The sequence below is a fragment of the Notechis scutatus genome, chromosome 2 (genome assembly GCF_049901735.1).
Source record: "Notechis scutatus isolate UNSWTSFEM ecotype Mainland chromosome 2, rNotScu1.2, whole genome shotgun sequence".
Taxonomy (NCBI): Eukaryota; Metazoa; Chordata; class Lepidosauria; order Squamata; family Elapidae; genus Notechis; species Notechis scutatus.
Genome location: NC_142010.1, coordinates 107,854,792 through 107,869,776, shown reverse-complemented (window position 1 = coordinate 107,869,776; position 14,985 = coordinate 107,854,792). Strand labels below are relative to the sequence as shown.

Genomic DNA, 14,985 nt, shown 5'->3' with positions numbered 1-14,985 from the left:
GATTCCCTTCATGCAATGAATCATTTCACAACTGTGGCAAGAAATATTGTAAAATGGGGCAAATTCACTTAATGTTTTACTTAGCAATGGAACTCTTGGGTTCAAATATGGTCATAAACTGAGGACTACCTGTAGTTCATGGAATTCCTGGAGGAACAGGAGAGTCCTTAGGCTTGGTCTCTGCTTCCAGTGTGAGACTGTTGCCTACAGTCTGTCTTGTGCAGATTAAAGGGAAGAAGGCATTCCTAGATATGGTGTTGATTCTTATGCAGCAACGTGTGCAGCACCACTGTTTCAATATCTGGCCTTGACAAAAAACCCAAACAAAACCGGTCAGCCCTGAACCAGGCAATGTGGTGAGAAATTCTTTGAGCAAAGTTTTATTTTTCATACCACAACTGCCATTTTCAGGGAAAGCACAGAAAGGTTAGTACAGAAAACATACTTGTTGGTTTTTTTTTTCCATGCCTTTGTCATGTACATCTGCACCTCCACCTTTCCAAATAGGCTGCCATTTTGTTTACATTTTTCTCTTTGAAATGGGTCTTTGACTGCATGTGAATGGGTCTATTTACAAATGCATTGAGATTTCTCTCTCTTATTAGTGTCACTCTGAGCAGGAGAAGAGGAACAGACAAATTGGTCAATGTTTCCTTCCTTATCATGCTGTGCTGGGGAAATGGTTTCCTTCAAGTGTTACATTGTTAGGCTTTTTTCTAGGCTGCCTTTATTCTCACATATAGATGGGGCAAAATGTATATGAAAATATACCTTCTACTGATATGTATCAGAAGGTATATTCCTCTTTTGCCCCAACTGAGGGGCTCCAACTGAAGATCATCAGATGACTTGCCTCCACAGCAACAACTGTCTCAGTTTTGTAAAGAGGTACAATTTGATTTTGCAGTAAATAAGGGATATTTCACAGGAGGTGAGAACATTCACAAAACATATCCTTTATTCTCCTTTATCCTTTATACTGCAGACTCTGCAGTAAAATTTCACTGCTTATCATTTCCCACCAGCACTGCCACAAGCACTAAGAACGATAGACTTTTGGATTAGGTTTCATAAAAGTTCTGGTCATGAAAACAGACTTTGTCTCATGGAATTTAAAATTTATTGGCACTGGGAAAGGGACCAAGCAAAATGTATTAATTCCATGACTGTCTGGATAAAGTGCTATTGCAGTCACTAGATGTGATTGTTTCTAGCCTTGAGAAAACTACAATGTAATTTGAAAGAGAAAAAACAAGGAAAAGCAACTTCTTAAATATATATGTGCATTGTGTTGCCCAAGAATAAGGTAGAAAGCAATAGGAATGCTTAGGCATGTGTCCTACGAGCATGGTGTTAGCCCTATACACAGAGACGAAGAGACACAGTATGCAATTTAAGCAGAAGAATGTAAATAGCCATGTCTGTTGTACTGGACAGCCTATCAAGAGCCTAATTCAGAATATAAAAGCAGAGGTATGGTGGCATTTATGGCCATCAAGGTATTGATGATCTTAATATCCTAGCATCCCTTACCGTTGCCTATGGTAACTTGGGCTGAAAGTAAGTTATATTTCAGAAGCTAGAAGTTGCCCCCTTCAGCTAAAAAGTGACCCAGGGGTTTTTGTCTTTAATTTCTCAATGAGCAAAGCTGAGGCAAGTCCTAAACCAACCCACTGGTGGGATATATCTGTTATGAAAGAACGTAGCATGTCATATGATTTTGACATAAACCTGGATGCACTTTGGTCAGTGCAAAATGATAGCCAGAATTTGTGCGCTTAGATTGTAATAAGACTTTTCCAACAAAAGGAATGCCTAATATCTACTCCTCAGAAGTTCCCACATAACTTTGTCTGTCTAAAGTGTCTCTAAAATGCTAGCAGGAGCTTTATGGGATAAAAAGATAAATGACCCAATCATCAGCTTTGGCAATTAGCTAAATGATGAGAGGTTTGGGGATCCCACTATGCAGTAGGTCAATAAAGAAATGAACTCTGTGGGCTTGGTGGTTTCTGGAAGGCTGTAGACTCACAGTGCAGCACATCTTTCCATGCTGCCAATTCCAGGTTTAAATCAGAATTAACAAGAAATAACTTAAAAGTCTAACCTCATGGTGGCAAGGAATCCCATCCTCAAGGTTACTCAGAGAAAGCCCTTTCAGCCTTCTGTACAGTACAGTATAGTGTACTATACATGATATTGAATGCAACAGGATGGGCTGCCCTACTCAAGATTAAATAAGCTATCCTATATTCACTTGCATCCCTAAAAATGCCAAATCCACTGAATACTGTCATATATATCAACATTTCTTAACCTTGGCAACTTTAAGGCATGCATACTTGAACTTCCAGATTTCTCCAACCCACATCTTAAAGTTGCCAAGGTTGCGAAACACTGCTATATGCTACAACATGTAGAGAATTATGTTTGATGAGTGCCAGAATGAGAAATGATTGCTTGGGAGGATGAGAAATGATTGCTTGCTGCTGCTGTAGATACATACTGTAATCCAGATTTTTTTTTAACCAGAGATAAATAAAAGAAAGCAAAACAAAAATAGGAATATCCAAATCAATAATGCAGCCACTAATAAAGAAAGAATAACTGATACAAAAAATAATAAGCTGAGTTAAAATCTGATTAAGGATGGGAAGTCACTAGGAAATCCCAGGGCTGTATTCCAGATTAGGAAATTGACTGAATATCCCAGATGACAATGGAAAATCCATTCCGAGAAACCCTAAGATTTCCAGCGTGGACTTGTCCATGAAGTCACAAGAAGTCAAGCTCTATCAGAAAATATAGAGATTTCAAAGACATGTAAAGCAGCCATTCTTATAGAACTTCAGTTTGAAAGCTCTTTCACAGTAACTGTTGGTTGGGATTTTGGAAGATGAAAACAGACCTACTTGAGATGCAGAGATTTGGAAATGGCCAAACTTTCCTCTCTTTTTGGTTGTCGATAACCTTTCTCAGAGTAATATGTGTGTATTGAGCAATGAGCAAGTTTTGTAGTAGGGAAGCAGACTGTTCATGAGTGACTCACCCAGCTAATGAGGCAAAATGAGTAGACCAGCCACAGGAAATGCAAATGATCTCAGCTAAGAAGGCATTCAAAGCAGATGGGTAGTATCAGCCAACATGTAGCTAATTTGGCCATTGGCAAAGGAAAAAAAGGACTGACTGAGCATGGATTAAAAATAAGGAGATCATCCTTGCATATTTACAGACCCCTCACATCCCGGACATAAACTGTTTCAACTCCTTCCCTCAAAACGATGCTGTAGAGCACTGCACACCACAACAACTAGATACAAGGACAGTTTTTCCCTGAAAGCCATCACTCTGCTAAACAAATAATTCCCTCAACACTGTTCAACTATTACAAAGTCTGCACTACTATTACTGTTAATCTTCTCATCGGTCCTTATCACCCATCCCCTCTCACTTGTGACTGTATGACTGTATAACTTTGTCACTTGTATCCTTACGATTTATATTGACTGTTTCCTAGTATGATTTGATTGCTTATTGTACCCTATGACTATTATTAAGTGTTGTACCTTATGATTATTGATGAATTTATCTTTTCTTTTATGTATACTGAGAGTATTTGCACCAAGGGAAATTCCTTGTTTGTCCAACCACACTTGGCCAATAAAGAATTCTATCTATCTATCTATCTATCTATCTATCTATCTATCTATCTATCTATCTATCTATCTATCTATCCATCCATCCATCCATCCATCCATCCATCCATCCATCCATCTCTATGATGGGCCCCAATGCAGTTGGCAGTTGAATCAAATGCATAATTTGCATTGTGTCTACATTTGCCTTTCTAGTTAGTTCTCCAATTCATAAATATTCCACATTTGAAAAAAAAAAATCTGGTTCTACCAATGTTTGAATGGGAATGTTCAAAGCAAAAGTTGAACCTGAGTTTTGAAGGGTGTGAACCTGAGTGTTTGGTGTGTGTGTGTGTGTGTGTGTGTGTGCATGAGTCTGTGTTCATTCAAAATTGTAATGCTTTAGGTAGGCTGGCCTCCCTTGCTGATGTTTATTTTGGCAAGCGTGGGCTGCCAACTGTAAAGTACAAATTAGCTTTGCATGTTGATCATCTGCTGCCAGTTATTAAAAATAGTGCATTTTTGTCTATTATTAAGATGGCACGACTGTCTTCCCTGGCAAGAGAACAGTGCGACTCCCTTCCATCTGTTACAGCACTGCAGTCTCACATCCTTCATAGCAAAAGTTTTCATCAGATCACAGAATGTCCTGTTTCAGGAGTGGCTGATATCTACTCCCACAGAGAATCCCAAATGAGGCTGGGCTGAGGTCTCGTTCTGTCAATATCCTCCTTTTGTGTCTCTGTTCACAGGGCCACTGGCCTCCTTGCACTGGAGATGCTTGCAGAAAGTGAACCTTTCCATTTTACTTTGTTTTAAAGTGTATTTACTGCCCACAAAATATTTCCCAGGGCGGTTTACAAAATAATTTAACATCGCCCTCTGAAAATGTAATTTAAAAACAGCAACTAAAAATACAAACCAAAGAGGACCAATGATAGGTTTGCCTTGCTTGGAATATGTTTTTCTGGCTACCAAGTCTTTGTCTGAAAGTGGATGATTATAAGCATCAAGAGCTTAATTTAAACATACAAATTAGATAAAGTGTGCTGCTCTCTGCAACATCTGTGTTAGGACCTCCCTCTCCTAAGTCCTGCCAGGTCAGGGAAGAAATTCCAGAGAATAGAATAGAGTAGAGTAGAGTAGAGTAGAGTAGAATAGAATAGAATAGAATAGAATAGAATAGAATAGAATAGAATAGAATAGAATAGAATAGAATAGAATAGAATAGAATTTTTTATTGGCCAAGTGTGATTGGACACACAAGGAATTTGTCTTGGTGCAAATGCTCTCAGTATACATAAAAGAAAAGATACATTCGTCAAGAGTCAAGAATCATAAGGTACAACACTTAATAATAGTCATAAGGTACAATCAGCAATCAAATCATACTAGGAAAGAGCCAACTTTTTCTTTTTACTCAGCAGCTGGCAATGTTCCCCCAAAGGTTTCTCTTTAACACCCCCCTTTTTTGTTCTTCTCTGGAGCTCTCTTTCTTCCATGTTTCCATCAACCCCATGCACATACTGTTCCCATATCACATTTTTTTCACTCCATACCACATTTTTTTTTCTAGTCTGGGTAGCCTCCAGGTAAGTGACTTCACTTCCCAGAACTTTTAATAATAAATATTGCAGTCTGAGAATGCTGGGAACTGAAGCCCAAATTGGGCAAATATGATTCAGTCTTCATGTCAAGGCCATGACAAGTTGTCCTTTTGGTAACATTTGGACCAACACTTAGTAGTGTTAGCCTGGCTTTCCCCCCACACTTATCAAAATGTGAAGCATTTTGCTAGGCTACAAACCATTTCACAATCATCTGATTCCATTTACTGCATCAAAAAAGTCTCTGTTTCGATTTGGAAGTATGCATCAACGGGATAATATGACTGAAGTTTCACTGAAACCAAGTTCTGTATAACCCTATTAAATTTCACCTTGAGCTAAACATTAAGTACCAAAGATTTTCAAATTATTTTTAAAAGGAATTTTGATTTTGGTTTGGAAAACTGTGAAATAATACTCTGCAAAAGGGAACTGATACACAACATGTATTATTTGCCTTTCTTTACAGGCAATCCTTGACTTATGATCACAATTCAGCCCAAAACGTCTGTTGCCGAGACAGTTGTTAAGTGAAATTTTGCCCCTTTTGCAACCTTTATTGCCACACTTGTTAAGTGAATCACCACAATTGTTAAGTTAATTGAAAATGTTAATTGAACGTGGTTTCCCCATTTACTTTGCTTGTCAGAAAATTGCAAAAAATTGCAATCAAATGACCCTGGAACACTGCAACTGTCATAAATATGAGACAGTTGCCAAACAACTGAATTTTGATCACAGGACCATAGGAATGCTGCAACGGTTGTAAGTGTGAAGCATGTTCATAAGTCACTGTTTTCAATGCCTCTGTAATGTTGAACAGTCATTAAATGAACTATTGGGAGTTGAGGACTACCTGTACCTGGTATATTATAAGGTACACTTTTGCTAACATAGGATCATTTTTGTATAACCCATAAATGTATCTATGGATGTGAATGGACAGGCAAAATACCATTAACATTTTTATCCCATTTAACATAAAACATTAAAAAAACATTAAAAAGCAGAAATTCAGAGGAAAGGATAGAAATGTGTCTTCTGATTCTGAGATGTTTTTTAATAGAAATGGAAATATAGATGGTAAGGCAGCAGCCCTTAACCTTTCTGGTTTGGTGGCCCAGTAGGGGGAGACAAGGGAACTCAGCTGTGTGAGCAGTGGGCTAGTTTAGTTTAGTTTAGTTTAGTTGTTTAGTTTAGTTTAGTTTAGTTTAGTTTAGTTTAGTTTAGTTTAGTTTATTGTCATTGCACCTCGTACAATGAAATCAAACACCTTCTTCAGTGCACATCATGACCATAAAAATAAACACAAACACACATCCTTCACTCTCCAAACATTGAACTGAAAACCCCCGACACACACCAATACTGCACTATACAGCAGAATTCAAAAGAGCTACTGCCCTGGGATAGAAGCTGTTTTCAGCCTATTTGTCCTTGTTTTTAATATTCTGTACCATCTGCCAGATGGTAGTAGTTAAAAAAAAGGGGGTTCCCAGGATGAGATGGGTCTTTGAGAATGTTTTGAACTTTCTTAAGGCAGCGGGAGCTATAAAGCTCTTCCAAAGAGGGGAGAGGGCAACCAATGATCTTCTGGGCAAAGACATTAACCCTCTGGAGTGCTTTCCTATCTGCCACTGTGCAATTGGCAAACCATACAGAAGTGCAGTATGTTAAAATGCTCTCTATGGTGCAGCGGTAGAAGGTCACCAGCAGTTTTTCATTCAATTGTTGTTTTCTGAGAAGTCTCAGGTAGTATAATCTTTGCTGGGCTCTTTTGACCAGGGCTGCAGGTCAGGTCCTCTTTTAGGGTAAAACACAGAAACTTAAAACTGGCCACTTGGTCCACTTGGTCTCCACTGATAAGCAAAGGCTGGATGTCTGATCTGTTCCTTCTATAGTCCACTATAAGCTCCTTGGTCTTATTGGTGTTGAGGACCAAGTTATTGTCTCCACACCACGAAAGCAGCCGGTCCACCTCATCTCAGTAGGCAGACTCATCCCCCCTGGAGATAAGTCCCACCACTGTTGTATCATCGGCTGGTGCACATGTACACAGGCAGCTTAACATATGCAAGCGGCAGGGTGATGTGCATGCACATACAGTTGCTGAACTTGATCAAGTTGAGCTGCACATGCGTGTGCCCATACATCAGCCCGCTGCTTGTGCAAATCACTTCTGGGGCCTGTTTCTGAATAGGCCATGGCCCTGTATCCTGCCGTGGCCCAGGGGTTAGTGAACCCTGTGGTTCAATATTTTGAATGCAATTTCTCCTTGACATCAAGTTTTCTAAATTTACTGATTGCAAAATGTGATGGAGCATTTAATGATTTCTGCTCCATCCTGTGATGCCAAAGAAATTCACAGTCTTAGGGGGGTACCATATATGAAAATCAAGTCTGTTCAACATCTGGATACTAAGGTGAACCAAGAACAAAATGTGACAGAAACAACAAAGGCATCAAAAGGACAAATATTTCCAACTGCAGTTTCCCTGCTGTCAGCAAAAGTACATGATTTACTGTTAATGGCTCTGTGGTTTTATTACAACAGAAGTTATGTGTTCTACATCCAAGAAGCCATGATTGGTCAATAGCCAGATGCTGATGGTGCAGAAATGGGGACAAAAGCCCGCTGACACAGTCTGAGCAAATGGATACATTCAGTGGTGAGATTCAAATAATTTAACAACTGGTTTGCCCAGGGTCAAGTTGGCTGTCATGGGAGATGCGGCCAGTGATGGGATCCAAATTTCTTAACAACCGGTTCTGTGGGCATGGCCTAATTTGTAGGCATGGCTTGGTGGTCACATGACTGTCTGGGTGTGGCCAGGCAGCCATGTGACTGGCAAACTAAATACAAGAGGTCCTCGCTTAATGTTGGGTTGCTTAGCAAGTGTTCTAATTTATGACTGACCTCCCCAGAGCTACTTGACCTGTTTTTGGAGTTTTGACAGCCATGCACACACACACACACACACACACACACACACACACACACAAACACACACACTCCCTTCTAAACCTGCTATTCTATGATTCTGTAAGGATCTCCTGCTGGAGAAGGGGGTTGGACTAGAAGATGACCTCCGAGATCCCTTCCAGCCCTAGATTGCTGTGCTGTTTCAGAGTCTTCTGAGGCCAGGGTTTGTATCCTTCCTTCCACTCTTTTTTTCTCCCTCCCTCCCTGTAGTAGCTACTGAGATCCTATAGATGGTGCTAGACACTAGCAGCAAACTGCAGTGTTTAAAACCTATATGGGGCCTCTTGGTTACTTGCATGATCTCATTCCCTATATCTTGGTGAAGGTGCAAAGTCCCAGAATTTCCAGACATATAGGTGATATTTACTAACATCACCACTAGTCTTAAGGATTGGTTGGGAGGTTGTACCAATGTGGTTGAGAGGTTTCACCCATGTGGGATCTATTCTCCAATCCAAATACTGTATCTATGCTACTCTTCCTTGCTTGTAAAAATGGTATAAAAGAATAAACACTGCCCAGGCAGTCAGATATCTTGGCACCCTGCACAATGACTGGTCTTTGAAATCCATCACCTCCCTCCCTCCCTTCCTTCTTCCCTCCATGTATCGATATATCCATTCATATATCTCATTCAGTTTCTCTTCCCTCCCTGCCTCACTCTCTTTCTTTCTTTTTCTTTCTTTGTCCCTTCCTTCCATCTCTTTCTTAGTCTATCCCTTTTCTTCCTTTCACTTCCTTTCTCTTTTTTCTTTTTCTTTTCTCTTTCTTTTCTTTCTTGTCTCTCTCTCTCTCTTTCTTTCTTTTCTCTCTCTCTTCCCTCTCTCTTTCCCTCCCTCTCCCCCCCTCTCACTGTGTCTCTCTATGGCTCTCTTTCCCCCTCTGTATCTCTCTGTGTTTTTCTCTCTCTCTGCCCCTCTCCCTATCTTCCCTCTCTCTCCCCCCCTCTCTCTGTGTGTCTCTCTGTGTGTGCATATCTCTCTCTCTCTCTCTCTCTCTCTCTCTCTCTCTCTCTCTCTTCTCAAGCTCAGCAAGCTCTCCTTGGTGCTCTTTGCTACTTCTTTCATTTCTTTTTCTTTTTTCTTTTTGGAATCCAGACTGGCTGAACAATGATCACCAGCCATGGCGGAAGCGTCCCTTCGGGAGACCCTCCTCCTCCTCCTCCTCCCCCCCCCTCCTCCTCCTCCTCTTGCTACTAGCAGCTGTGGTGGGGCCGGGAGGGTACATGCACATGGGGAGACCCTCCTCAAGCGAGCAGCCACATGCCCTCTGCCCAGTTTTGCTGTGCTTTGGGGAGCATCTCTCCATGCATGTGCACCCTCCTGGCCCCACCACAGCCGCCGGTCAGGAGAGGAGGAGGAGAAGAAGAAGAAAGGGGTTGCCCAAAGGGATGCTTCCACCATGTCTGGAGATCGTTGTTCAGCCAGTCTGGATTCCAAAAAGAAGAAATGAATGTAGTGAAGAGCACCAAGGAGAGCTTGCTGGCTTGGCCCAGCTGTGGCTTTGAGACACACACACACACACACACACACACACAGAGAGAGAGAGAGAGAGAGAGAGAGAGAGAGAAAGGAGAAGATAGGGACCCGGCTGCTTTGCTATCCCCTGCCGTGACCCTTATCTTCTCAAGCCAGGCGAGGGAGGGGAGGGTGAGAGGCAGGACCAGCTGCTTCAGGCAAGGTGAAGAGGTGGTGACCAAGCACGGGCAAGTAAAAGCCTGGGGATGATGGCTCCCGGCTCAGCCAGCCCAAGGGGCTTTGAGGTCGGACGGCCTGGAGCAGCCAAGATCTGAGCAAGCATTGCACCGTGGCGTCCGCCCGCGGGTTCCCCTGAATGCTCACTTCTTTGGTGTTGGCTTTATGGAGCTGTGGGATGAGGCCTGGGCTGACGTGTAACAGCAGCACATTTAGCTGTGCTCACTTCTAAGTGTCCAAATAATCCAGTGAAGGTACTGGAGGAGTCGCTCAAGTAGACCTTCCCCCTCCGCAGTCCTCCTTCTGCAGAAAACAGCCATTTCCTGAGCTAAGAAGGCAAGGAGCTGTGGCTTGGCTCATCCAATTCCTACCCCAAATGGTCTCAATTTGGTGTGGAGAGGGCAGCTCCCCCTGGCAATCTCCCTTTCCCTCAGTGCTCTGACTTCCCATGGCCTGCCAGCCTTGAACACTGGGTCGGACCACTAGAAGGTCACTTCCCTGCTTCTCATGGCAGTCTTATGCTGGCCACTGCAGGACCCTCCACCTCCTTTCCTAACTTTCCCCTCAACTTCGAAATGATGATGCCTGTTGCCAACACGGGTGCGACCGGGTGGGCGTGGTGGGGCCAACCAGGGGCGAATGTTCTGGGTCCAACAAAAAGGCTGTGGGTGGGAGAGGGAAGGGGTTCAGGCAAAGGGGCCATCTGGGCGGCAAAGTGATCACCCAGGTTAGGGCAGTGGGCGGAGGCAGCAAAAGGCAAGTGGGGGTGGAAGGCAACTGGCAGTGGCAGGTAGAGGACTGGGCCCTGGAGCTTGCAGAGCTTCACTTACCCAGGGAGATCAGGCAGGGCCAAAAAATGAAGGCAGGCAGCAATAGCTGGCCTGGCAAGTGGGCAAAAGCAGGCTGCAGGTGATGCCGTGCATGCGTGACAAGGACTGACTGGGTGGGGAGGGGAGGGACGGGCAGAGAGGAGTGGGGCCAGCTAGTGGTGCCATTTGCTGGTTCTCCGAACTGTGCAAAATCATAACAACCAGTTCTATAGAACTGGACAGAACTGTAGAATCCCACCCCTGGGATTACAGACACACCATCGCAACTAGTTCAGCATTTTTTAAAGTAACTTTTACAAAAATAAGATATTGAGGAGCAATTTTAACATCATCCTTCTGTATTTTTTTTTTAATTAATGCAAATGACAAAGGTTCTTGTTAAAATAAATATATAACAACATAATCAACAGTGTTTGCTTGTGTATTAACCTATTTATGTTTTCAGTTTATACAATTTTTTTTTATCTTTTATGATTTTAAGTCACCCAGAGTTAAAATGTTTTTTAATGTTTTTTTTTACCCTGAGGTAAAATGGGCGGGTGTGGCCCATCCCTGTCCTGCACTTCCACCTCACATGCAGGATGAGCCTCCCACGATGGCCAAGGGGTTAAATTACACCCCCTGCTATAAAAATGGATCCTGGGCACTGGGCTGTAATGGAGAAACAGGCTGGCCTGAGGGAAGGAGGAGGAGCACCGGCTGCTCCGTTGCCTGTTTCTCCATTGCAGTGCAGCGTAGTGCCCAGGATCCACTTTGATAGCAGGGTGTGGGTAATTTAACAACCATTTCACCCAAACTGGTATGAACCAACTAAATCCCACCACTGGCTACATTGTAGTTGGTTCCAACATAAAGCCTTTTTTTAAATGATTTCATATTGCAGCAAGGGAGGAAAGTAAATAGCTTTTTACTTTCTTTTTTTTAAAAAATAAATCCCTTCCAGAAAGGTCTGAATGCTGTTTTTAAAAATCATCTGGTTAAAGAAAAATTAGGACCCGTGTTTCAAAATAGAAATGTTTTTCAATTCACTGTGGAGCTCACAAAGCTCACAGAGATGTATAGAAATGTCTAAGGGAAAACAGATTTGTGGCATTTTCTGTGAAACAGTTTTGCCTGCTTCTTTTTCCATTCAAGCAGAGTTATATGAGAGAAAGAGATATACTAACAATTTGGGTAGATTTGCAACATTTTTAGGTGTTAGGTGTGGGAAACGCACTTATTACATTTTTCACACACCTCTTCTCCTCTAATGGGAAAATCTCACTTAACTGCCAATTTTTTGTTTATAAAATTTATTGGCCCCCCATTTTACCTCAGGGTAAAAAAAAACATTAAAAAACATTTTAACTCTGGGTGACTTAAAATCATAAAAGATAAAAAATTGTATAAACTGAAAACATAAATAGGTTAATACACAAGCAAACACTGTTGATTATGTTGTTATATATTTATTTTAACAAGAACCTTTCTCATTTGCATTAATTAAAAAAAATTACAGAAGGATGATGTTAAAATTGCTCCTCAATGTCTTATTTTTGTAAAGGTTATTTTAAAAAATGCTGAACTAGTGGCGATGGTGTGTCTGTAATTTTTACTAAAAACAAAGCATAGGACTCCCTACATAGTAGTCGGAATTACTGCTGATCTTGCAGGAGTTGATATAATATGGGTCTTTATGTTGTTCTCTTTTGAACCTTTAGACAAATAAGAAACTGGACACCTGCATTGCCATATCATCATCAGTCCAGCCTCTAGTTGAAGAACAGCATTCTATCAAATATGCATTGTCCTTTGGAATGTGCAAAGGCAAAAGGGCCTTTGGAAAGAAGTTTTTTTAAAAAATCTATTTGGACACATACATTCAAAAGGGGTGGCAATCTATCCCTGGTTCTACAAATACAAAACTGGCACAAGGCGTTCTTTGTTTCCTATGATGCCATATTACAGAAGCAGCAGCCTGGCAGTCAACTTCTTAAGCAAGCCTATGCTGAGCTCTTTGTGCCTCAGTGCTATGCTGACAAAGTCAGCCATATTTGGAATGTTACTTTCAGAACTCAAAGAGCCACCTGTGGTTTCAATCCATCCAAGGGACGGAGGCAGTGATTATACATGGGGCATGTTATTGAGTGACGTGATGTGCCATCTGTGCCAGGCAGCCTCTTTCACAAGGGCATGACATGTTTCAAAACACACTGAGCAAACAAAGTAAACAAATAAGAATTGTAGCGGACTATTTATTGAACCAGCCCTCCAAAGCTGAGTTAGTAAGTCTAATGGGTATAACTCCACGCACAAATTCTCTTTGGTTTGTGCAAACTAAGTTTCCCTTCCTTGAAGACAGCTGAGAATAGTTACATCTTTTATGAAAAAATGTTCTTCAGGGAAAGCTATTATTATACGGTGTTTTTTAAATTTATTATCATTTTCTTTCATCAGCATTTCACTTTGTCTATAGAAGACCAAAGCTTGAGAGAGGAACAATACCATGGCCCACAGAAGTACAACTCTTAGCATCTCTGTATGACCAGGTTCAATGAGTTGCTGAGGCTTAGAATTCAGCAAAGTCAGGTGGTTTTGATCTAGGCAAAGCACATGATTTGTCCTATTCTGGTTTGAATGCAGTATTTCAGGCTGACTCTGCTCACTGCCAGAAGTTTGATTCTGACCAGCTCAAAGCTGATTCAACCTTCTATCCTTCCGAGATTGGTAAAATGAGGACCCAGATTGTGGGGGCAATATGCTGACATTGTAAACCACTTAGAGAGGGCTGTAAAGCACTATGGAGTGGTATATAAGTCTAAGTACTATGCTGGTGCTATTCTTGTATTCTCAAGGCATTCTTGTGAAGTAACTTAGCCATGATAAAGTCATGTTAATAAAAAAATATCATAACTGACAAAAGGCGTTTCCCTCCCTGTAGTCTGGCAATCTAAACCTCTGTCTCAGATATATTTAATTCACCTGAAGCAACACCAGGAAGGTACAGCTTCCCAACATGAACAAAAAGGGAGATGTGTTTAACCTTAAGAGAGGAGGAGAGTTATTACAAGTAGTCCTCAACATGACAGTTCATTTAGTAATTGTTCAAAGTTACAATGGCAATAAAAAAAGTGACTTAGGATTGTTTTTCCCAGTTACAACCTTTGCAGCATCCCCTTTTGATCATGTGATCAAAATTCAGATGCTTGGCAACTGTTTCATACTTATGACCATTGCAATGTCCCAAGGTCATGTGATCCCCTTTCTGACAAGCAAAGTCAATGGGGAAGCCAGATTCACTTAACAACCAGGTGATTAACTTATAAACTGCAATGATTCATTTAATAGTTGTGGCAAGAAATGGCCATAAAAAGGAGCAAAATTCACTTAACAAATGTCTCCTTTAATAACTGAAATGTTGGGCTCAATTGTGGTTGTAAGTCGAGGACTACCTGTAATACGTTAATATTGCTGTGATGAAAGCTGGAAGTTCTTTATGCATTCTTTTCTTTTTCTTTACCATAATTTCTTTTTTGGGGGATCCTTGGTGCTCTCTGAGCCTGCTTGTTTCCTTGCAGACATTTCATTATCCAAACTAGGTAACATCATTAGTGCTAGCATTTCTTTTTTTTTTTTTCTGCACTTTTTATTCTTTTTCCACAATCTAAGTTTAGTTTAAATTTGTTTTTACTATTGTAATTTAAAATTCTTAATTAAAATATATTTTCAGAAAATAAACAAAGCAAGTAGGAGTCCAACTTTTTGATTATTCTGTACAAACATTCCTGTGCAATAAATCTAGTTGCAAACAAGAGCAAGCAAGGCTTATTGTTTTGGCTAAAACTTCTTAAAAAAAACCACAATTCTCTTCTGATATGGAATATAGGCTACCTCTTCTTTCCATTAACTGTTATCTGATCCTTCCATGGAAGCTGTTGTATGAACTTCACTGCATTACTTTACATTTCTAGAGTGCTGAAAAGGATCATCAAGGGTTGCCTCTTTGAAGCTGATGTAACAATCATCAGGGAATCTATTTCTTTAGTCTAACCCTATCCAGGCAGCTTACTTGGACTTGTTGGATCTCCAAATCTTCGGAGTCTCCCACTGGAGGTCCTTGAGGTTCCTGGGACAAAGAAGAAAATGCGTGGAGTGATTAAACAGATATTAGACTCAGGGCATCCTCAGTTGTTTTGGCAAAAGCTAACACATTAAATAAGCTTGGAATATCTAAATATGCAGTTATAAATCACCTGA

General features: G+C 41.1%; 1 protein-coding gene across 1 annotated transcript in view; it reads right to left on the bottom strand.

The window, feature by feature from the left end:
- SEPTIN9 (septin 9) overlaps positions 1–14,985 on the bottom strand; it is a 282,859-nt gene that overhangs the window by 216,005 nt on the left and 51,869 nt on the right. The window contains exon 2 of the mRNA XM_026667548.2: positions 14,798–14,854. Coding sequence (XP_026523333.1) covers positions 14,798–14,854 — 57 coding nt within the window. The remainder of the gene's footprint in view (positions 1–14,797; positions 14,855–14,985) is intronic.